We start from the raw sequence: 25,352 nt of genomic DNA on the forward strand, positions 1-25,352 counted from the left end.
TTTATCTTATTTCTTTCTATTTAATTTTATAATTACATTTAAGTTACACTGATGAGAAATATTGGCAGGGATTCATCAAGGCTTTTACACCAGAAAACTGGAATAAAATTACTTTTTTTACACAAAGCGTAGTTGCACAAAAATTCACATTTTTGCATTTATACACCAGCCTGACACTTTTATTTTAAATGGTGGCCAGTGATTATCGAGAGGGGCATGGCCAACCGCGACCCACCAGTTACACTATTTTGTGGCATAAATTATAGGAGAAATCTATTCCAGTTTATAAAAGCCACAGATTTCTTGTTTTGGCAAATGGTCTGCCCAAATTCATTGCGAGGCAAGTGTCTTCAAGTCTTAGGATGCCATAGCAAACGCCAGTATGAAAAGGTAACGCTGCAGCTTCAGGTGTCCATGGCAAACAGCTGATGTTGCTGAGTGGCCTCTATTGCTGAGCGACTCTGTTATCAGCAGGACTGTAGAGTCGGAGTCGGTGTCCCTTTTTTTGGAGTCGTAATAAAATGGACCGACTCCGATGCCTAAAATATATAATAAATTGAGTACAGTAGTACAATGCCGGATGTTCGGTAAATTTTTTCATAAGAATTTGGGAAAGTTATGAAATGTCTTACAAATGTCTGTTCTGTTCCTGATCTAAGGGTCTCGGCTTTTAGTTGAGATAAATGTGTGCTGCACTTTATGTACACGCTCAGTAGTGAGTCGGGAGTCAGGGAAATTGAGGAGTCGGAGGTTTGACTTACCGACTCCACAGCCCTGGTTATGAGTTATACAGGAAGGGTAGTGGGGAAGAGTGGGGAACCCTCCTCGATGACGTCTAAGGCATATAAACAGGGGATTAGACAATCTCTCTTTAAAGCCACATTCACACATCTATGTGTCAGTGTCCGAACACAGATCGCAATCCAGGATTCTATTGACACAAATTGACAACCTGATATATGTCAGGAGACCTGTGGACAGTCCGTGTATCACAGTCCATTCTGGGTGTGAATGCAGCATAAGACTCTGCATATTCTGTCCCAATCTATACAGCAAAGCTGCCACATGAATTACAGAAAACTTGAATATTTTAAGAATTTTGTAATCATTTTTTGATGGTGCATTCCCTTTAATAATACAAATTGAGAAGGGGAAAGCGGGGAATGACTGCTTCTAAAATGTTTCCCCTTCATTCCTATCATTCCTTTGTAGCCACCTCCAACTTGATGGATCTTAATGAGGGTGAATGGAGACTACGCGAGTAGCCGATGAGCGATTCTACATCTGTAATGTCAGTCCAGCTTTTCGATATAAATGTGGGTAATTTAGGACAGACTGGACAGTATCAGTGAATGTGGTTGCATTGTGACCCCAAGGATGCTACGACGAACAAGTCACCAAAGAATCCGACTCAGCTGGTCTTCTCACGACTCGCTTGTCGCGGTCGCAGGACCCCCGGGGTCCCCATTCACTTGAGCTTTATAGTCCCAGCCTTATTAGACTGTTCTACCAATATATTTAGGCGGAGGACAGCAATAAATAATTAGATCCAAGACTATGGCCTTTCTTTTTCAGTGTTCATCCTTTTGAATGAAAACCCAAAAGTAGATTTCAGGTTTTTTTTTCTGCCAGTATTCCCAAAATGATTGGAGCCCAGGAAGTTATGTAACATCCCGTCTGTTCCAGAAACATAAAATGCCTTGTTCCTCTGCCTCCGGCTCCTCACTCGTCCCTTACTGTTCACGAGCCGTATGTAATATTTAGCATCGACCTCTGGGATTTTATCAGGTGTTTTTTTTTTTTTTTTGCTTCATGCCGGTCCAGTAATGGCCATTTTGATGTGATAAGGAACCTATTAGGTTGACAAAACGCAGAAGAATACTGTTTCATAGCACAATCACCGTTCCCGTCAGCATTAATCTCGTTCTTTATCTCTCGTTCCCAGGGAAAATCACATCAAATTAACAGCGTGCAAGAAAGAGAATCTCCAGCCAAGTCGTCCGATGGTGCTCCAGAAGACTTGACTGGATTTGACCGCTTGATTGACATAATGTGCTTTGAAGAGGCAGAAGACATGCTGCAGGCATTGGAGGAGTGAGTGTTTGTTGTGTCTGCCTTTTATTCCCTTATTTTTGCCTTGGAAGTGAAATCAACAGCAAAGAATCCAGATTTCACCAATCTAATTAGCCCTCATGGGGCAGAGGATATATATATTTTTTTTTTTTGTCGATAATGGAACCCACGGCTCATCAAGTTAATTAATTTTAGGGATTTTGAAATGCAAAAAAAAACCTTTTCTTTTCTCACTACAGGATTCCACATAGGACCAGACGGAGCATTATTATTGGACTTTTGCTTTTACGAGCTGCCGTATTAAAGCGACTGCTCGCAGAATACCTGCCTTGAAGTGTTGGAGCACCTGTTTAATGCCTACATCTGTCTGCTGTCCTCAGAGAGGAAACTAATAGCAAGACAGCTCTGATCTCTATTTTCGGAACAGTACAATAGCTCGGGGGGGCCGCGCCTGGTGACGTCATTGGCATAGCTATAGCGGGCGCAGAGGTTGCAGTTGCACCTGGATTTCTTTGCATGAGAGGTCTTATATAATATAAGATGTTGTCGTTACTCTCACATCATTAGGACTGATAATTTTAGTAGCAGAATCGCTCCACTGGAATACTCGCCTGTTTTGGACCTTAAAGGGAACCTGTCGCATTGAACATATAGTGCTGCATGTTATAGAGCCGGAGGAGCTGATGAGATTGATATATAGTTTTGTGGGAAAAGATTCAGTATAACATGTTATTCATTGAGTTTAAACTTCTGTTCAGGCTTCGGAGTCCAGTGGGCGGACCTACAGCCTTTAGTTAGGAGTGCGGATACAGTGATAGCTGATAATCACTGATTAGGATCTCCCTCTGGACTAGTCAAGATTGAGAAAGTTTTAAAGGGGCTGCCATTATATTGATGGTCTTATTCTAGTCACTACTCAGGGACAAGTCGTGAGACTGGGGTAGCCAATAGTTTCGGGGTTAGATACCAAGAGGGCTTGCCATATACAAAGGGGTAAGACAAAAGGCATGGTGAGGTCACAGTCCAGAATCAGAATTCTGAGGTCAAAGTGGGTCAAGACAAAAGGGGTAATACAAATGGGTAGTCAATAGGCAAATCCAGCAACAGAAGATCAGAATTCAGAGCACAAGGCACAGAGGACAAGCCCCACAGAACTGAAGTTACGACCGGCAGCTATCGGGGACAGACAGCTCAGTTAAGTAGCTGGGCAATCACCTGGAACAGGGAACACCTGAACGAAGCTCAGCACCTCCCAGTCCCAGATGGAAGGACGGCCGAGCTCTCACTCAAAACACTAGATACACACTGAGTGGTGGAATCGTGACAGACGGCCTCTCCGTAGGATGGGTCATCAATATCTGATCGGTGGGGTTGCAACACCCATCAGTAGTGATGGGTGAGCACTAAAATGCTCGGGTACTTATTGCTCGAGTGCAAATTGGAATGCTCGAGTGCTCGGTCCAAGCAACAAGCCCAATGTAAGTCTATGGGAAACGGGAGAATTTTTCCGGTGCCCCCCCCCCTGCGGTCTGCAGAGGGCCTAAAAATTGCCCAAATCGATGGGAACAGTGCTCAAATGACATGGAAACAGCACGAGGATGACCCTGGAAGCATCTCTGACTCCCCAGGTCACTGCTGTCAACCATGTTGTCAGAGTATTAAACCACTTTTACGGACTCACAATAAAACATACAAAAACTAAACCAGAATCGATTTTCCTGGGAAAAATGTTAAGGGACATCCTTTCCAAGGTAATGTCTTGTATATAAGGAAAAATAAATAACCAAAAACAAAAATTCTCTTCCACACCTTGGGCTATGTTCAGACGTAGCGTTTTTGATGCGTTTTTGGACTTTTACATTGATTTCAATAGTGAAAAATGCATTCACTGGTAAATGTCATTTTAACATTTTACAACCTTATCTGGCCATGTGGTGTGTGAGACATGATCAGACACATATTGTTTAATTTATGAAGGAGGGACTCTGAAAGTCACAAAGACTATTTTTATAGGGCCATCAGGCGGCCCTTACTATTCTTAATGGGCCAGCTGTCAGCCCTCACTATTGTTAGAGGGCCATCAGCCAGCTATGCTTTGTTGTTCCCATTATTAAAGAGGATGTCTCCTATACTGTCATTGCGTATGCAGTGACTGCAAGGGCTGTCAAAAATTTGGATGCACCCCAATACCTTTGAAGAGACATAGAGGAGGGCCTCAGTGAAAAAATATGTTCCCATTATAAAGGAGTGGGTCTCCTATAGTGGGAATGCCCATGCAGTGACAGCAAGGACTGCCAAAATTTGGGAAAACTCCAATAACAATTTTTAAAGACACATAGAGGTGGGCCCCCGTAATGACATGTTACCATTAGAAAGAAGAGGGTCTCCTATCCAGTTACAGGGTAAGCAGTGAGTACAATGGCTGCCAACATTTAGGAAAAACCCCAATAACAATTTAAAGACACATAGAGGTGGGCCTCAGTAACGACATGTTCCTACAAAGGAGCGGTTCTGCTATACAGTTATAGGGTATGCAGTGAGTACAACGGCTGCCAAAAACTTGGAGGAACTCCAATGCCTCATGCAAGAGACGTAGAGGTCGGAGGGCCTCCTGAAAACAATGTTCCCATTATTAAGAAGTGGGTCTCCCATACTGTTTGCCTATGCAGTGAATGCAATGGTTGCCAAAAACATAGGTATGGGGATATGGTGGTGAAACGGTGGTGGAGGATGATGAGAAGGTGGAGGACAAGAGCAAATAGACAAAATCAGGAAGCATATACCCATGTCTGGGTGTGAATACAGAGATGCATGGGGAATAGAGTTAGACCTCCCCAAAAAAGACACTGTATTTGAGTTTATGTTACGCTGCTATCATTTGGTGGTGTTGAGAAGTCTGGCCCAATCCAGCCCTTGTTCATTTTTATAAGAGTCAGCTTGTCAGCATTTTCAGTTGACAGGCGGATGCGCCTATCGGTTATAATTCCACCAGTGACACTAAAAACCCGCTCTCACAAAACGTTAGCGGCAGGGCAGGCCAGGACCTCCAAGGTGTATAGAGACAGTTCATGCCACGTGTCCAGCTTGGATACCCAATAATTATAAGGTGCAGAGGAATCATGGAGGACGTTGGTACGGTCGGCAAGGTACTCCCTCAGCATCTTCCCAAACGTTTCCTTCCTTGTGAGAGTACCCCGCGCCTCAGGGCTTGTGCGATGGGAGGGTCTGAGAAAACTGTCCCAGAACTTAGACAGTGTTCCCCTGCCTCTGCTGGATTGGATTTGTGTCTCTCGCCTGTACTCCTTGGTTGTCCAACGAACTGTGATCTCTCCCACCAGAGTTTTCAGATGGGAATTTTTTTTAATATTTCCGCAACAAGGGCCTTCTGGTACTGCGGCATTAGGCCTGTCCAGCATGAGAATAAAGTTCTCCTTGTCGCGTGGGTCTAGAAGTGTCACCAACTAGTAATGACTGTCACCCAAAATTTGGACAACGCAAGGGTCACGGGAAAGGCTGCGTAACATAAACTCAGCCATGTGTGCCAGACTGCAAAGAGGCAAGACTTCCGTGTCCTCACCAAGAGGACGACTGACCATGCTCTCCTCCTAATCCTCCTTCTCCCTGTCCTCAGGCCATCCACGCTGAACAGACGGTAAGACAGTTGTGCAGGTAGTATCATCTATAGCGCAGGAAACTAGCTCCTGTTCTTCCTCATTGTCACCCAATCCACGTTGGGATGAGATGAGGTTGGGCTGTGTGGAATCACTTTGTATGGTTCCTTGCTCCATCTCATCGTGCTCTGCCTGCAATGCATCCTCTTTAATTGTGAGCAAAGAGCATTTCAAAAGACAGAGAAGCAGGATGATGATGCTAATTATGGCGTCACCGCCGCTCATCATCTTGGTGGAGTCCTCAAAGTTTTGGAGGATGGTACAGATGTCTGACATCCATGCCCACTCTTGAGGTCTTATGTGTGGAATCTGACCTGAATACCGACAGCCTTGTTGATGCTGGTAGTCAACAACTGCCCTCTTCTGCTCACAAATCCTTCCCAACATCTGCAATGTAGAGTTCCAACACGTGGGAACATCGCACACCAGTCGGTGAGCTTGGAAGCTGCAAACGCTGCTGAAGCACGGCAAGGGCGGCGGAAGCTGTAGCTGAATTTCTAAAATGGGCACACATGTAGAGGACTTTGACTAGCAGATCTGGCAAATCTTGGAAGGTTTTGAGAAACCGCTGAACCACGAGGTTAAGCACATGGGCCAGGCATGTTGCGTGTGTGAGCTCACCTTGCTTCAGAGCCGCCACCAGGTTTCGGCCATTGTCGCACACATTGACCATGCCTGGGTGTAGGGTCAGCGATGTCAGCCACAGATCTGCCTGCTCTTTCAGAGCTGTCTTCAGCATTGTGCGGTTTGTCACCTAAGCATATTAGTTTCAGCACAGCCTGTTGCCGCTTGGCCGAGGCAGTGCTGCCGTGCTTCCAGCTTGTGACTGGTGTGGTCATTTCGGAGATTAAGGCTGAAGAGGAGGAGGAGGAGGTGCACGAGCTGTAGAATGTGGGGGCAACACTGATTGACCCAGAGCCCACAATCCTCGGGCATCAGGAGGACGTGTTCCGTCCTAAGGTCCGACTGAGTCCTGGCTTCCACTATATTAACCCAGTCTGCCGTCAGCGAGATGTACCGTCCCTGCCCACAAGCACTTGTTCACGTGTCCGTGTTTAGGTGGACTTTCCCAGTAACTGCGTTGTTGAGGGCACGGCTAATGTTTTGGGACACATGCTCATGTAATGCGGGGACGGCACACCGGGAGAAAAAGTGGTGGCTGGGACCGAGTACCGAGGGATGACCGCCTCCATCAGGTTGCAGAAAGCGTCCGTCTCCATGAGCCTGAAAGGCAACATTTCGAGCACAAGCATTCGCGAAATGTGGGAATTTAGTAGTGTGGCCTGTGGGGTGTTGGCTGCGCATTTGTTCTTGCGTTCCACGGACTGGGGTAGAGGCAACTGAACACTGCGCTGGGACAAGGATGTGGACGTGCTTGTTGATGGTGCTAGTTGAGAGTGTGCAACGACAGGTGCAGGGCGGGAGGCATCTTTGCATGCACCATGAACAGGGGATTGACGTGCACACCCAACAATGGAAGAAGCAGTGGTGTCACCCGCAGACACTGTTTCTGGACCCTGGGGTTCGGCCCACTTAGTCAGGTGCTTTGCTGCCATGTGCCTGGTGGTGGGTCAGGCTGCTAGTTTTGCTACCCCTGCTGATGCTGGCCTGGCAGGTGGTGCAAATGGCCTTTTTGGGGTTATCGGCAGAGTCTTTAAAAAATAACCAGACTCTGGAAGACCTAACAGTTGTACTGCCAACTTCCATCAGCGTTACCGGGAGCGCTTTCCTGTCTTGTGTCTGCGGCCACAACACTGCTTCTTCCCACCTATTGTGGTGCTACGCCTCCATCCCCCTGTGTGCTCTTGTCCTCACTCTGCATGTCCCCCTGCCAGGTTGGGTCAGTGACTATACCATCCACCACCTCATCTTTCACTTCCGCTCCCTGGTCCTCCTCCTGACTTTCTGGCAGTTGTCTCATCATCGTCCACCTCTTGTGACACTTTCCCACCGTCGCCTTCGTGTGACCATGACTGCTCAAATATTTGGGCATCGCTACACGCGTTGTCCTCTTGACCTGCTTGAAGCTGGCTGGGCGAGAGGCCCGAAATCTACAAATGGAAAATTGAACAGCTCTTTTGAGTGTCCAAGTGTGGGATCAGTTGTCTCCGGGCGCTCAGCATGGTGGGAGGAAGAAAGATCAGGGTTAGGAATATGCTGTCCAGACTCACGGCTACTGAGACTTGACCCTGTGGAAGACAGGGTGGTGGTGGTGGTGGTGGCAAAGTGACTGGAAGCATTATCTGCTATCCAAACAACAACCTTTTGATTGTGTTCAATAGTGGTGTTCTGCGGTCAAATAGTAATTGGGACGGGAAGGACGAGCGACAAGATATGGGTGTTTGTTGTGGCACAATTTCAGCTTGCCCATGGCCACGTCCTCGGCCTCTGCATGCACCATCACCACCACATCCACTTCCCCGTCCCTTGCCACGCTCCTTGCCCATTTTAAATGGAGGACAATATTTTCCACGTTCACTACAAATGGCTGGATTTGAACCGCAGTTATATGTGATACGTCTGATGGACAACCACGGTTTTAAAAAGCAGGCCTGTAGTTTACTAATGCTATTCTTCACAGCGACCTCGTGTGAATAGCTTCACCGACACACTGCAACCAAATGAAAGCCAATATTTTCCACGTTCAGTTCAAATTTCTGGATTTTTATCGCTGTAATATGGAAAAGATCTGGCTGTATTCTGCAGTGCTAACAAGCAAATGGAGCAGAAAAATAGTGTACTTGTAATCCAGCAAATAACCAGGATTAAGATTAAAAAAAAAATTAGCCCTGGCCCCTGATATCTGGGGCTATGTGTACAAATAACTCACACCCACAGCAGACAGAACGTGCTATGGACCCTCTTGTGCTGTAAGCACTGCAGTCTGCCACATACACTGCCTGCCTGCCTAACTCCTGCTATCACCACTGAATATATGCAGCTGGATTAGTCCTCAGAACTTGAACTGTTAGTTCAGATGGATATATAGATATGCTGTGGAATATTTTTACTAACTATAAACAACCAAATCTCTCCCTGACGCAGCAGCAGCTCTCCCTACTCTGCCTGTTTCCAGGGTAGACTGTGACGAGCATAGCGTCACCGGGTCTTAAATAGACCTGATGACACTGTGAGGCCAGCCAATCACTGTAATGCCAACAACCAACATGGCTACGGCATTACAGCGCGTGGCAAGCAATCCCTGCACGTTCATTGGCTCTTTAAAGAGTGCCAAACATGCAGGGAGGGGACCCGAGCTCCCACCTGAGCAACTCGGAAATACTCGTCGAACTTGTCGAGTACCGTGATGCTCGGACGAATACAGAGTAGTGATGAGCACGTTCTCTCATCACTACCCGGCAGCCATTAATCTATCCAAACCTACCATTGACTTAAAGGGCTTATCTAGGTTGTAATTAAAGTTTGCAGTCACTCTGTGACTGCAGACTTCTGAATTCTGACAGTGTGTGCACTGCACACTGTCAGGATTTTCCAGTGACAGCGGCAGGAGTGTATGATTTCAAATCTGGATTTCTAAGAAATTACAAAACAGAATTTTATTATCAAGGCATGGATTGAATTAGCCTGAATGTGTCTGTACATACATGCCATTAGCTTAAAATGAAAAATCATTAAAAGTAACTTAAATTTCATTTTTTTTTTTTTTAATAATTTCATCCAGCATGGAAAGTTATAAAACTTTTCAAACCACTGAATTTGTCTTCATTCATGTAAGAAATTGCATGTAGGTGGTTTCCAAACCTCAGCTTTTTTTTCAAGTTTTAGCTGCATTGATATCAGAACGTACTCGTGTGGAGTACAGATGATTGCAGTGATCGGTCAGCTCTGCCCCTGGTCTCACTAACTCTGGGGATAAGCTTCTGCAGAAGATTTTACTGATAAGCACAACATTCAGAGGAGGAGATAAATGCCGACCCATCACTGCCATCATCTGTACTCCAATGAGTATGTTCTGATATCCATGCAGCTGAAGGCAGGGAAATAGACTGGGAAAGGAAGGGGTTGGAAGCCACATGCAGGTTTTTTTTTACAGGAATAAAGACAAATTTCCTAATAAAGAGATTTGCAAAGTTTCATAACTTTCCATGCTGGACAAAATTATTACAAAAAAATAAAATAATAATAATAGTAAACTTTAGTCTTTTAGTACCAAAGGGGCAAGTGAGAAATTCAGTTCTGCTACATCTGTAGCAGTCATTTTGATTTTGGAATTTTTAATCAGTCATACTTTTATTTCTTTTTTAATGATCACATCCATCCACCTATTGGTTTTAATTGACAGCATTGTGTTCTTCCCCATTATATGACTTCTTAGTGATTTATAATATTTGTTTTGCTTCCAGCTCGGAGATCGGCAATATGACACAAGCCGATGGTTACTTAGAAGCTTGTCGAGTCCAAGTCTACAAAGATGTGACAGGGATACTGCTGAGAAATATGACGGAGGCCGGGAACCTCTCGCCCCTGGAGGAGAAGAGAATGACCATGATCTTAAGTGGCCACTGGACTGACCTTCAGAAGAGAACCCAAGAGGAACATCGGAGGAAGGTGGTAGCTCTGACGGCAGAATGTAATTTGGATCGTAAGAAACAAGTGGACATTCTGCATCGCAGCCAGAGAGAGGCCGCTGACGAGGCGGAGGCGTTCCTGAAGGCTTCCGGAGAAAAGGTATGTTCCCAAGGAAGTAACACTTACTTTATAACATTTGTTTCGCTCTACTTGTGAATTCTGGAAATAGTTCTACAATTTAGTTACATAGAGACAAAACATTGAATGGTGTGTTTTTACAATCGCAGTATGGAAAGTGGAAGACCAAAGCGCAAAAATCAGAATTAAAGGATGTGGCAATTAATTTTTGCTGGTTGCAGAATGAGTTAACTGAGAATCTGTCCGTCAGCTAGTTCTGACATGTAGAGTTTACAACTTATCTTTTTTTTTCTTCTGAGCTCCCCTCCTCTGAGTTATAATCCAATATAATCAAATAACATGTTAATCGATCAGTTAATAGGAGCTCAGAAGAAGGAAGATATTAGTTTTATAACATTTATGGTCAAAATGGGCTCACTGACTGATTCTAACTTATCTCATTCCACACACATCATTAGACAGTGCAACACAGAGATTATAGAAGGCAAATCATGCAATGTTGTTAATTAAACCCAACTGTAAGAATGATTTTTAGCCAAAAATACATGCATTTAAATAAAAAAAAAAGTCTCATCCTGAAACCTTTAACCCCTTAACAACCTGTGGGAACATTTTCATCACCGGTCAAGTGCGCGGTTTATAGAGCGGGCTCAGGAGCTGATCCTGCGTTATACTGGGCAGATGCCAGCCATGTTTCGCTGCCAGCACCTCCGTCTAGCGGCAGCAATGGATGTTAGCTCTGATTGCTACTGTTTAACCATTCATGGCCTCACATCCTGGCACCCATTGACCCCTCTGCAACATGATAATGGGGAACCGATGGGTTTTCATGGCGGCTACAGACCTACTGAAGGTCCCTAATACTGCCATATTTGTTTTCCTTGGGCTGGGCTTCATAGGAGAATGTCACTTTGTCTATATACCGCATTAGAGTTATGCTGAAGTATTTAAAACAAGTGGACAAATGATTTCAGGTTCAAATCCCCTAAAGGGGACTAAAATATAAACTAAAAGTTGAGAAAAAAAAATCGTAAAAAATAAAATGTGTTTAAATGCTGAAAGGAAAAAATACAATTGAAAGACCACAATTGTGTTTTTTTTCGGTTGGTGTACTTTCCCCAAAAAAGTAATAAAAAGCAATCAAACTGTTATTTTTACTCCAAAATGGTAACCATAAAAACTACAACTCGGCATGTAAAAAACGAAGCCCCCATGGACAGAAAAGTTAACCAGTCTCAGACACTAACATTTTTTCCTAAGAAGGTCAGAATTTTTTTGAACCACTAAAATATGAAAAAAACTGTACAAGTCTGATCTCGCGGTATTGTCGCTGACATGGAGAATCATGATGGTCAGGTCATTTTTACAATCCAATAAACACAGTAAAAACAAAACCCAAAAAACAATAGTGGAATTGTGTTGTTGTTTTTCATCCCTTTTGGATTGTTTTTCCATTTTTCAGAACATTATGGCAAAAAGAATTGTGCCATTCAAAACTACATCTCTCCCAGCAAAATCAAGCTTTCATATGGCTATGTTGATGGAAAAGTAAAATCTATGCTTGGTGTCTTCTCTCCACCAGTCCCATAGCAGCTACCGAAGCTTTCGAGCTCTTCTGTGTTCTCAATGAGTGAGCTACTGCCAGACTCCTGTTCATGCACGGATTAGAAGGATCAGAAGTCTGACATTAGACATGCTGGATATTTATCTCCCACAGCTTCATCAGTCAGTGCAGAGTCAGGAGGCCCCCATACCCAGTAGGGCTCATTCAGACATCAGTGATTTTATCGTATGAGCAAATTGGTCCCAGTTTCATCAGTGTCTTTTTATCAGAGATTGTCCGTTTTTACCATCCGAGTTTCGTCCAAGTTTCATCAGTTTTTCTCCGATGAGAAACAAAAAAAAAAAGTTTCTTTATCTTTTCCTATCTAGCAGTCCGTTATACCACCCGAGTGTGATCGGACTTTTTTATGGATCCATAGACTTGGATTGCCAATTTTGATTCGACACTCAGATCAATATCGGACATGTCTACTCTATGTTGCTTGCGGAGCTCCTTCCACGAAAAATCACAGCTATGTGAGAGGCGCCATTCTCTATTATAGGTATGAGTGCTGTCCATGAAAAACTCAGGTAGTACTTGTAAACAAAAAATGGATGTCTGAATGAGGCCTTAGACCATACATGTCAACCTCTGGCCCTTGGGCCAAATGTGGCCCGCAGGGTGGTTTTATTTGGCCCGCGACACTAGAACCACCACCCCTATGTGGGGCCCATTATTCTGTATGGAGGACTATGTGGGGCCCATTATTCTGTATGGAGGACTATGTGGGGCACATTATTCTGTATGGAGGACTATGTGGGGCCCATTATTCTGTATGGAGGACTATTTGGGGCCCATTATTCTGTATGGAGGACTATGTGGGGCCCATTATTCTGTATGGAGGAATTTGTGGGGCCCATTATACTATATACTGGGTGGCCCACAACTTTGTCCACATTTTCATTTTGGCCCTCTGTGTGTTTGAGTTTGATATCCCTTCTTTAGACTATCTGCTGTGCCTGCCAATATTGGCAAGTTCACCCGACATTAGTCTTATGTATATGGGGGCCTTAACTGTTATAAAGAGCGACCACCGAGTCTCCGTTTATGGTGCCCAACCCATAACCTTATGTACCCTGGCTGCTGGCGGAAAAGGAAACTTAAATCAGCCTTATATACAGTTGAAACAGAAGTTTCCATATACTATATAAAACGACATATATGCATGTTTTTCTCAGTATTAAGGGCAATAGTACCAAATACTAATGGAAAGTATGTAAACTTTTAAATTTGCAGTAAGTAATAAAAATGCCTTAAAACATTCTCTCTCTCTCTCATTATTCTGGTATTTGGCAAATATTAAAAATTATGGTAATCCTAATTAATTTAAAATGGGAAAGGTTTATTTTGATTTCATGTCCGATATTGAGAAAAACATGGATATGTGTCTTTTTATATAGTCATAGAATCATAGAATGGTAGAGTTGGAAGGGACCTCCTGGGTCATCTGGTCCAACCCCCTGCTCAAAGCAGGATTCACTAAATCATCTCAGACAGATGTCTGTCCAGCCTCTGTGTAAAGACTTCCATTGAAGGGGAACTCACCATCACGAGAGGTGGTGAGTTCCCCTTCAATGGACGTCTTCAAACAGAGGCTGGACAGACATCTGTCTGAGATGATTTAGTGAATCCTGCTTTGAGCAGGGGGTTGGACCAGATGACCCAGGAGGTCCCTTCCAACTCTACCATTCTATGATTCTATGATTCTATGATTCTACCTCTCGTGGCAGCCTGTTCCACTCATTAATCACCCTAACTGTCAAAAAGTTTTTTCTAATATCTAATCTGTGTCTCCTCCAATTTAGTTTCATCCCATTGCTTCTAGTCTTTCCTTGTGCAAATGAGAATAAAGATGATCCTTCTACAATGTGACAGCCCTTGACATATTTGTAGACAGCTATTAAGTCTCCTCTCAGTCTTCTTTTTTGCAAGCTAAACATTCCCAAATCCTGCAACCGTTCCTCATAGGACATGGTTTGCAGACCAGTCACCATTCTGGTCGCTCTTCTCTGAACTTGCTCCAGTTTGTCTGTCTTTTTTAAAATGTGGTGCCCAAAACTGTACACAGTATTCCAGATGAGGTCTGACCAAAGAGGAGTAAAGACCGATAATGACTTCACGTGATCTAGACTGTATGCTTCTGTTAATACATCCCAGAATTGTATTTGCCTTTTTTGCTGCTGCATCACACTGTTGACTCATGTTCAGTCTATGATCTATTAGTATACCTAAGTCTTTTTCACATGTACTGTTGCTTGGCTCTATTCCTCCCATTCTGTATATGCTTTTTTCATTTTTATTGCCCAGATGTAGTACTTTGCATTTTTCCCTGTTAAAAACCATTCTGTTGGTTGCTGCCCACTGCTCCAGTTTATTTAGGTCTTTTTGAATCCTCTCTCTCTCTTCTCTAGTATTAGCTATCCCTCCTAGCTTTGTGTCATCAGCAAATTTAATCAGTTTACCCTCAATTCCTTCATCTAAATCATTGATAAAGATGTTGAACAATACAGGTCCCAGGACGGAGCCCTGTGGTACCCCACTTGAGACATTCATCCAGCTGGATGTGAAGCCATTTACAACCACCCTTTGAGTCCGATCACTAAGCCAGTTATGAATCCACCTAACAGTTGCCTGGTCCATTGCATACTTGGTCATTTTTTCAATAAGGATGGTGTGAGATACTTTGTCAAATGCTTTGCTGAAGTCAAGATATACTATATCTACAGCATTTCCCTGATCCACCCAGTCAGTGATTCTGTCATAGAAGGAAATTAAGTTAGTCTGACATGACTTGTTAGTTACAAACCCATGCTGACTCTGGTTAATCACTTCATTCTTATCCATGTACTTACATACATGTTGTTTAATAATTTGTTCAAAGATCTTTCCTGGTATAGAAGTCAGACTCACCGGCCTATAGTTCCCTGGGTCCACCTTCTTCCCCTTTTTGAAGATAGGAACAACATTTGCTCTTCTCCAGTCTTCTGGGACTTCTCCTGTTCTCCAAGAATTTTCAAAGATTATGGAGAGTGGTTCTAAAATTTCTTCTACGATCTCCTTCAGTACTCTGGGGTGTAATTCATCTGGACCTGGAGACTTGAACTCATTTATGTTAGCTAAATATTCCCTCACAATCTTTCTGTTTACAGATAACTTGGATTCTTCTATTCCTTTAAAAGGACAGTGAAGATCAGTTGATGTTACATTTTCTTTCTGAGAGAAAACAGATGCAAAATAGGAATTTAAAAGTTCGGCCTTCTCAACATCCTCTCTTACCATTTCTCCATTTTCATCCTGTAAAAATCCTATAGCATCTTTGACTTTTCTTTTACTTTTGACATACCCCCAAAATCCTTTTTTATTGCTTTTGACATCTCTTGCAAGCCTTAATTCATTGTCAGCTTTAGCTAGCCTGATACGTGCCCTGCAGGATCTGCAGACTGCATTATAATCTTCTTTAGATATGCCTCCCTCTTTCCATTTAATAAACATTTCTTTCTTTCTTTTTAGCATGTGTTTAAGTTCTGTGTTCATCCATCCTGGTTTCCTTAAATGCTTCCCATTCTTCCTACTTTTTGGGATTGTTAACGATTGTGCTTTGAGAATCTCATTTTTAAAAATTTCCCATCCTTCCTGGACATTTTTGTCCTTAAGGACATCCAGCCATTGGATCCCTCCTATTCTCTTTCTGAGTCTCTTAAAATCTGCCTTTCTAAAATCTAACCTTGAAGTTTGAGTCTTCACATGTCTTCCTCCTCTAGTTATCCAAAATTCTATAATAGCATGATCGCTGCCTCCTAGGGTCCCAGCCACCTTTACCTCCTCAACCATTTCCTCCCTGTTTATAAGGATTAGATCCAAAGTAGCAGATCCCCTTGTTTTCTCCCCTACCTTTTGGAAGATAAAGTTGTCAGCAAGAGAGGATAAGAATTTGCTTGACCTGTTAGTTTTACTTGAGAGAGATTCCCAACAAATGTCTGGATAGTTGAAATCTCCCATGACCACTACGTCATATTTTTTGGAGAACTTGGTCATTTGATGCATAAAGAGTTCATCCATATCTTCAGCTTGCCCAGGTGGCCTGTAGTAAATGCCTACAATGGTGTCCTTTCCGTTGTTCTCTCCTTGTATTCTTACCCAAACAGTTTCCACAGAACTCCCAGTCTCTGAAGCTTCAATCTCTGTGCAGATATACGCTTTTCTAACATACAATGCGACACCTCCTCCTCGTTTATCAAGTCTGTTTCGTGCAAATAAGTTGTATCCTTTTAGCCTTTTATTCCAATCATGTGTATCGTCCCACCAAGTTTCAGTGATTCCAATGACATCATATTCCTTTTCCTGCATTAGTAGTTCCAATTCTCCTTGTTTGTTGCCCATGCTTTGTGCATTTGTATAAAAACATTTTAGTTTATGTAAACTTTAGTGTATGTAAACTTCTGGTTTCAACAGTATATGCCAGGGGTGGGCTACCATACTATTGGTTAGGAGGCTCATTCCATCCCTTATAAAGGAAGGAGGGGTAATAGGATGGGCAGAAACCAGAATAATGCAGTGAGAAGAATGACTCCTAAGTCTGTAGTTTTTCATTAAACTCTACAGTGCTTCACATATTTATTTGTGCACTTCCCATTTAATGCGATCTACACTAGTAATATGTTAAAGTTTAGAAGCTTAGTGACCTTTGTGAAGTTTGCATTTTGCACAGGATCCTGCAGAAGTGATACAGACATGCTACAGAATTACATCTGTTTAGGAAGTGAAAAGTACATATTAATTACCACCACCTCCGCAGACCGGGAAAATTATTCTGTACTTTTAACTAAATGCATTAAAGTTTGAGTACAGAATGATCACTGCATGTCCTGTTAGTTACAGCAATTACATTTTTTTTCTGTCCTTTCTTTATTAAATGTTATTAACAAGTTCTGTAAGTGCAAATGACTTGGTTGATTCAGTAACCACCTGACGATCTCCACAAAGAAAGCCATTATCTCCAGTAGACCCACATGAAGGACCTCATACAGTCTGCTAGTACCTGCTCTGCAGTGATGAAGGTGACTGCAGATGGATGTCTTTGGAGGCGGCTCTGTCCTTAATCATTATACAAGGTCAAACATTGAGTTGTAGGGTGGCTACCTCCAAAAGGTGGAAAAACAACATTCTTTCTTCTGGAGGAGAGCTAATTGACATACTTTTTTCTTTTTTCAAGGAAGCCTGGTTCATCAGACTCCCTATTCAATAAAAAAAGAATATTTGTCATGCTAGGTATGGGAAGAACCCAGCGCACGACAATGGGAAAAGGGGGGAGTCCAGCAATTAGGGAAAGGGGGAATGGAGACCCCTAAGCAGATTTAACAACACCCTGGCTCCCCTATCATCCCTAAATAGGTTCTGCACCTATCGCTGAGCAGGATACTTTAGCCCTGACTGATCCTAGAGCTAGGCCCTAAATAGGGAGGGGGGAGGGGTGAGCACTAGTCAGCCCCACTGCAGCTAAAGACAAACCAGGGAAACAGACAAGGGGTTACACTTAGCTTTGAGAGGACACCAGAGAGATGACGATTACAATCCACAAAGGAACTCCAAGGAGAATCTAGCTGACTGCTAGAATTCCAGACCTGAACAGAAGAATTTACTCTATCACCAGCAACTCTCTAGAGAAACTGAGTGTATTTAAAGATCCAGCAAGGGTGTGTTAATTAGCAGCAGAAGGTGGAGTTCACCGCTGGGTCCTAGAGAGGGAGGGATGATGAAAGCATCAAGAAGGTGTCTGCAAGACCAAGCGCAGCGACCTTCTACAGGCAGATCCAGAATGACTGTCTGTCAAACCTGACACACCCGTGACAATATTATTCCCCTAGATCCGTAGTTCAGAATAAGTACATAGTAAAAATCTATGAAAAGGTTTCTACACAGTAGACCACCCTTTATCATACACACTATTTGGGTTAGTGGAGGTTCTCCCATTGCTGTTGGATTTGAGTGCGCTCATTGACATGAAGATGCGTTATTATGAATGGATGCCCTACCATGTTTCATCGTCATTATAACCTTCCTGCTTCTAAGAGTTGATTGTGAGGACGATTAATGGAAAGAGTCCAATGATGAACTTCTTACTGCGAGACCCAAATAAGGAGTGTTCTTGTCTTAAGTGAATGGAAACTTTTGGTGGTTCAATATCCCAAATGTAGTCCAAGAAAGCTGTTTAAATAAAAAATTTACTTGTGATCCACAATTTTTTTTTAAGCACCCAATCAGTGACCAGAATTACTTGGAAAGAAGTGAGATGCAATGGCCTCAAAATTCGTTGTTTCAATTTTGGTCTGACTAATAAAGTGAAGTAATTCTAAATGGAACAAAACAATAGGAGAAATTTTCACCTTTCATACTGCCGTACTAGGTCTCTTCTTCCACTCACCGCTCTCTGATACCCCAAGCACATGCATACTTGGTGCAGAATGCTGTGCATGTGTTGTCAATGGGGTGAATGAGATTAGCCATTGCCAGACACATCTTGGCTGCTTATTTGTAGTGGGAGCAAAACTTACCCAATCCTTTATTCTCGTAACATCATCTGTCAGGGAAGAATCAGGAGGCAATGCACAATAGATGGTCATTCAAGCACACTGAAATAGAGGTGGTCAGATGCCATTTACCTTAGGTCCCATTATTCTGTATGGAGGACTATGTTGGGTCATTATTCTGCATGGAGGACTATGTTGGGTTATTATTCTGTATGGAGGACTTTGTGTGGCCCATTGTACTGTATAATGGTGGTCCGCGACTTTGTCCCAGTTTTTCATTTTGGCCCTCTGTGTGTTTGAGTTTGGCATCCCTGCCTTAGATGAATAAATTAGGATTTTTTTTCGCTTGTTTAAAGCTGCTGTCACTAGAAAATATTCACAGTACGGAGGTGTGCTGCCTAAATGAGTTTAGAAACAAACTGAAATTTGGTATTTGGGTCATTTTAGGTTCAATAAGTAATGTTTTGCTCCTTAATGATCCTATATAGGCATAATCCACAATTCTAACATCACTACCAGTGCCTACATCAGACTCACAATCTCAGTATTCCCAGTGACTTTGACAAGTCAGGTATCATTTGCTGATAATTGGTTTGACAGTCCAGCTAAATATTTTTGGAGAAAATGTACGTAAAAAAGGTGAACATTCAGATTCTATACAGATGTTCTACTGCTCTGATACAAGCCAATGGACCTAATACTGCAAAGAGATCTGCTGTTGACAGGGCCTCTGGAGTTAGACCATACCTACTAGCTCTAGTGTTGTCTGCCAAGGATGTTGTGATGTGCAACGCATGGTTTTTTCCCATAGACATGCCCCCTTTTTCAGGCCATGCCCACCCCTCTCCACCCTGTATGTGTATTGGAGCGCTAAGGCTTTAATTCAAGGTAATGGCCCTAATATTCAAATAAACCTACTGTGGCATGCTGCCATTTACTTCGTCCCTGCCTCTATTGTTATGCAATACATGTTTTTCCATAGATAAACCATCCTTTTCAGGTCATGCGCTCTTCCCTCCATCCTATATGTGTGTTTGGATGTCAAGACTGCAATATTATTGCCGTTGGCTTAAATAATAAAGAAATCTGCTATTGTCATTTACTTTCTCCCTGCCTATGTTGTTAAGCCATGTTTGTCAACTTTAGTGCTGTCAATCCAGGACTTTGCGATGTGTGGTGAATGTTTTTCCATGTGTGTGGCCCGTCCCTTACACACATTATGTGTGTTAGGATGCTAGAGCACCATCTTCACCTAGAGCATATACATATTCTGTTTCTGGAGTATCCCATGAATACATGTATATTATACATAATGTGGTGTAAGATGGGCGCCGTGACAGCCCGGCATATGTCCTGCCCTCGGCCTGGCTTATAAGGTCTTTCCACAAATGCGATTTGAATACACGACTTTTCTCACATTCGGAGGCTTTGCTTGCAACAGATTTCTAGAACATCCGCACTGAATCATTCTTTATTGTCATATTACAAGATGAATAAATGGCTAGCGGACCCTTGAGGCTTTTACATTTTGAAAGGTCGCTGTAAACACCAGCTAATGCAGCAAGAAAACACTCGGGTGACGCTCTGATGTACAAAGCAGTTTATCTAATAGAGAAGGGATATACAAAGCCACGGTGGGGGAACGAAGGAGAAATCCTCAACGTTTTGTAGCCTGCTCAATTATTAATACTAATACATGCCAGGGATGCCTAATCCTCTAAGATGCATCTTTTAGGGCTTTTTGATATTTTCATGGTGAGGATAGAACTATACTTGTCATTCAGTCTTTAAGACTTCAATTAATAATAATAAAGAAATATGCCAAGCTGTAGAATGTAATTTAACCAACCTTAGGGTATGTGCACACAATATCTTTTTCAGGAGCATTCTGCCTGGAACCCACCTGAAAAAGCCCTCTGAAAACTCTAAAAATAATGAACATATGCACAGTAATGTATAAACAACTTGCTGTGCGTCGTCTTTTCTAACTTTTTTTAACTGCTTCAGGCTTTGAAAGCCAAGAAACGGCTAAAAGAAGTCACCAGTCCATTATTAAAGTAGCTTATGCGTATAAGTCGCCACTGTTTTATATGTAAAAATTAAAAAAAGATACCAACAGCAAAGGTGCTGCAAAAATGACTAAAAAATTGACAAAGAAGACGCTTAAGGAAAAACTCGACCAGAGTTTCCCTGAAATGTCATATGCTTCAGAAACGATGTGGTACGCCGACCTCTGTAAGATACTGTATTGACATACCCTTTAAAGTGATTCTTACAGATATACAATGGACAATGGTGATTGATGAAACTGGTCCGTCTGCTCCACAGATCTGGATTTGAGTTTGAGATTTCACAGTTGTGGTCCCACTTCATTGACATCAATGACAGTGATGGAAATCTCTTTGTATAGGCCTGCAAGGTATTATGTAGCTGATTGAAATCCACCACTTTGGGTGATCCTTTATTAAAGCTCTTTTATTTTAGTAATCAGTAGGAGTCTCATGACCCAGACCTTAGAAAATGAAGATGCATGCAAAAAAAAACAACTATGGCCTTAATTTATAAAAATGTTAATGCCAGAAAACTGTCGTTAAAAAGTATCTACATTTTTGCTCAATGCCAAGCTGACCAAAAATGTTGTGACTTTTGGCAATACATTTCACTGCCTGTTTTATCACAGGAATGAGTGTTTCAGTGGCATCTGCAACTCTTGAGCTCATAATTTCAGTGATGTAGGAGCTCCAGTGGCGACCACTGAGCTAATATGTAACTGACTTGGTTTATGATGAGCTCACAGGACTGGTGATTTGGCAGAAACATTTTCAACTGTGATAAAACAGGCAGGGAAATGTGTTTCTTCAGAAAGCAGCAGCTGCGAGTCCCTGATGTTTTGTCTGTATACTCACTTATCTTAAGTGATTTATGCTATCTCCCTTGGCCAGGAACTGTGGTATGTATTGATCATGAATTTGAGCACACATGGTCAGACAGCCATTACACAGTATATAGCAGAGGCACATTTCTAAGATTATTTTTGCACAGAAACATTTTGTTCTCCAATCTTCTCCACGACATCACCACCTGGAGGTTGCCTCCCCATCCTAATTAGGGACAGGAAACACAAGAGGTTAAATAGCCCCTCCCCTATACTATCCCCAGTGTTTTCCTGTCCCTATGGGATGAAGAGGTTCCTAGGGTAGCTGTGGCCGGCGAGTAGTGCCCTATTAACATACCTGAGCCGGGCTGCAGGGATCGAGCGCCTCTGGCCTTCCTCCCCTGTTAGCTCCCGTTCCCTCCGTAGCGGGACCTCCTCACTCTCCTGCGCCTTTGGGTAAAGCTGAGTGGGTGGTGGGCTGACGGCCTCCTGTAGCTCCCCAGCCTGTGGATTGTCCTCCGTCCTCCATGGCAGCGTCCGGCGCGCATGCAGGACGCACCGGAAGTATGCGGTGTTCGGCCGGCGACGTCACTTCCAGCTTGTGTTCCACAGTGGAACTCATGGGGCCGCGGCGGGAAATTTGAAACTGCTTTTTTTCCCTAAAATGGAGGAAAACATCCACCTGATTGGTGGGAGTCATTGTCGCTGGATCTCTGTTCCTTCTATAAGAGGCCCAGATGAGAAGACACCGATAAGATAGGACAGAAAATGTCTGTATCTATGGAAGGTGTTGTCTCAAAGCCAGCATCTGCAGAGCCCGGCGCGAACCCAGCCCCAGTAAGTACTCCTGGAATAGGTTATTCCCACTCTCTTGAGCAGGATCCGAAAAGTTTAAATTCATCTCCCCTTCTAATTTTAGGGAGACAAGGATCCTACACTGAAAGTGGGTGAAAGTACTACAATACGCAAATGTGCCATTTGTAGAAAAAAGCTTACCTCAGGCCATAAGAAACCCCTGTGCCAGAGATGTACGAAGAATATTGTGAAAGAGGAACAGCCGTCCTTATGGAAGACGTTAGGGGAATGGTCCAGCAGGAAATACAGTCCTTCCAGCAAGCGAAGACTGAGGGTCCTCCCCTGGCTAAAAAGAGGAAGTATCCAGTCAGGGATACTTCAGACTCAGAGGAAAATATTTCTATGGAAGAGCTTGAAGAGGGTGACCTGAGTGCAGATCAGGGAAGTGAGGAGGACAAAAGTACTATTTTTCGTCAGAAAATGTGGAAGAGTTGTTATTGCAAGTGAGGGACACTATGCAGCTGGAAGAAGAGCAGAAAACCCATACAATCCAGGATGAGATGTTTGGGGGCTTGAAGTCGAAGAAAAAGCTAGTGTTCCCGGTGCACGACAATATCCGTAGTCTCGTCATGAATGAATGGGAGTTTCCGGAAAAAAGATTAAATATTGCTGGAGAAATGAAAGAGAGATTCCCGCTAGGTGAGAGTATGACTAAAGCATGGTCAGAGATTCCAAAAGTAGATGGTCAAGTTGCAAGGGTGGGGAAAAAGACGACCCTTCCATTTGAAGATTCCTCCCAACTAAAGGATCCAATGGAGATGAAGATGAACAGCCTGTTGAGGAAGACATGGGAAACATCTGCAGCTTCCCTGAGGACAAATATTGCCTCGACTTGTGTAGCACGATCCATGTTCCTCTGGTTGCAGCAATTAGAGGATCATCTCTGGAAAGGTACTCCTAGGGAGGACCTTCTTGCATCTCTTCCTCTACTGCAGAAAGCCACAGGATTCTTAGCGGATGCCTCTGCAGAGTATCTTAGAATTGCAGCAAGATCGGCAGTACTATCCAATTCCACGAGAAGGGCTTTATGGCTGAAGATGTGGAGCGGAGATAATGTGTCAAAATCAAAGCTTTGTTCCATCCCGTTTAAAGGAAAATATATGTTTGGTTCGGCCTTGGATGAGCTATTAGAAAAAGCTTCAGACAAGAAAAAAATCTTTAAAAGATACAAAAGTTCCAAAAAACTTTAGGAAGAGGCCATTTCTTCCATAACAGCAACAGCAATCGTTTCACTATAGAGGCAAAGGAAAATCCGGTCGCTGGTCTTACCCCAAAGGTGGAAGAGGGAAGAATATTTTTCAAAACTCAAGACAAGACGGACAATGACGCCAGGAAGGTAGGAGGCAGGATTGCAAGTTTCCTTCCACAGTGGCGGCTAATATCAACAGACAGGAAGATACTGGAGATAATGGAAACAGGAGTCAAAATCGACTTCGCTGCTTACCCACCAAGAAGAGTAGAGTCTTCCTCAAGATTGCAGAAAGTCCTAATATCAGGTCGTCAGGATTTACAAAATGCAGGACTAATAGCAACAGTTCCTGGCAGAGAACTAGGAGAAGGTCATGATTCTCGAATATTCTTGTTAAAAAAGGCATCAGGTGCCTACAGGATAATTCTCAATCTGAAACGTCTCAACAAATATGTAAAATACAGAAGGTTCAAGATGGAATCTTTAAAGTCAACAATTCCACTGATTGGGGAAGATTTTGTGATGGCAACAATAGACCTGCAAGAGGCGTACTACCATGTGCCAATTCATCCTTCTTACAGGAAGTTCCTCAGATTTGCTGTAAGTCAAAATCAAAGGATACATCATTTTCAGTTCAACGTGCTTCCCTTTGGGATCTCGTCGGCTCACCGCTTGTTCACGAACCTCATGGCGGAAGTAAGCCTTTGTAAGAAGACGGGATATCAGTATCGTTCCATATTTGGACGATTTTTTATTAATGGCTCCCTCAGTCCCAATATTGAAGGAGCACGTCCAGATGACTCTTCATACTCTGGAATCATTGGGATGGCTGATAAATCGCGACAAGTCGGATCTACCTCCCTCCACCAAAAAGACCTTTTTGGGGATTCTTCTAGATTCCCAGCATCAGGCCTAGTTTTTGCCAAGGCAAAAGCAAATTCAGCTGAGCTTGAAAGTCTGTGCACTAATGAACCAGAACAATGTCTCAATAAGATTCGGCATGTCCGTCCTGGGGACCATGACCTCCTCTATTCAAGCGGTACCTTGGGCACAAGCACATGCAAGGGTTCTCCAGAGGTTCATCCTTTCCCACTGGGACAGATCTCTAAGTTCCCTCACTAGCAGGATTCATCTACCAGGTGAAAGTATCTTTAAGATGGTGGCTTTGTCCAAGAAATCTGGAAAAGGGAACAGTATGGTTTCAGCATCCGTTTGTGTCAATCAAGACAGACGCCAGCAATAGGGGATGGGGAGCCGTAGTCTCCCAGGTGGCCTTTCAGGGAATTTGGTCGCAAGAAACTGCGGATCAGTCCTTGAACTTAAGAGAATTGAAAGCGGTGGAAGAGACCCTTCTGGCAGCCGAGTCCCTACTCCAGGGGTCGCATGTCAGAATATACTCGGACAATATGACAACGGTAGCCCACCTGAGACATCAGGGAAGCACAAGGAACAGAAACCTTCAGTTAATCTCAGCAAGGATCTTTCGATGGGCAGAGTTTCATCTCCTATCCCTGTCGGCTCTGCACCTGAAGGGCTCCGACAATTTTATAAGGCAGATTTATTAAGCAGAAGGGACATTCATCTGGGGGATGGAGTCTGAACTGGAAGATATTCCACATGGTTGTACAGAAATGGGGAAATCCAGAAGTGGATCTGTTCGCAAACGAGAACGCAAAAGTAAAAACCTTTTTCTCCCTGGACCCGAAGGATCCGGCAGCGGGGATAGACGTGTTTGCTCATCCTTGGAATGTCAGACTCGCATATGCGTTTCCCCCAATTCCGTTGTTACCAAGGACTTTACAAAAAATCAGGGCTGAAAGGGCAAAAACAATCCTCATAGCTCCCATGTGGCCCAAAAGGGCATGGTTCGGAATATTGAACAGTTTGAAGG

At 43.3% G+C, this 25,352-nt stretch overlaps 2 protein-coding genes across 5 annotated transcripts in view; one reads left to right on the plus strand and one right to left on the minus strand.

Annotated features, from left to right (window-relative positions):
* EVC2 (EvC ciliary complex subunit 2) overlaps positions 1-25,352 on the plus strand; it is a 232,255-nt gene that overhangs the window by 67,187 nt on the left and 139,716 nt on the right. For all 4 annotated transcript variants that reach the window (XR_012250759.1, XM_073648296.1, XM_073648303.1 and 1 more), the window contains exons 9-10: positions 1,946-2,094; positions 10,109-10,433. Coding sequence is in view for 3 of the 4 variants with exons in the window: in XM_073648296.1 (XP_073504397.1) it covers positions 1,946-2,094; positions 10,109-10,433 (474 nt within the window). In the remaining variant the exon portion in view is untranslated. The remainder of the gene's footprint in view (positions 1-1,945; positions 2,095-10,108; positions 10,434-25,352) is intronic.
* Positions 1-25,352, minus strand: part of LOC141162337 (uncharacterized) — a 32,940-nt gene that overhangs the window by 5,589 nt on the left and 1,999 nt on the right. The gene's annotated exons all lie outside the window — the stretch shown is intronic.

This window comes from Phyllobates terribilis, unplaced genomic scaffold, assembly GCF_046119375.1.
Source record: "Phyllobates terribilis strain yellow unplaced genomic scaffold, ASM4611937v1 Scaffold_1__5_contigs__length_1240528914, whole genome shotgun sequence".
NCBI classification, from domain to species: Eukaryota; Metazoa; Chordata; class Amphibia; order Anura; family Dendrobatidae; genus Phyllobates; species Phyllobates terribilis.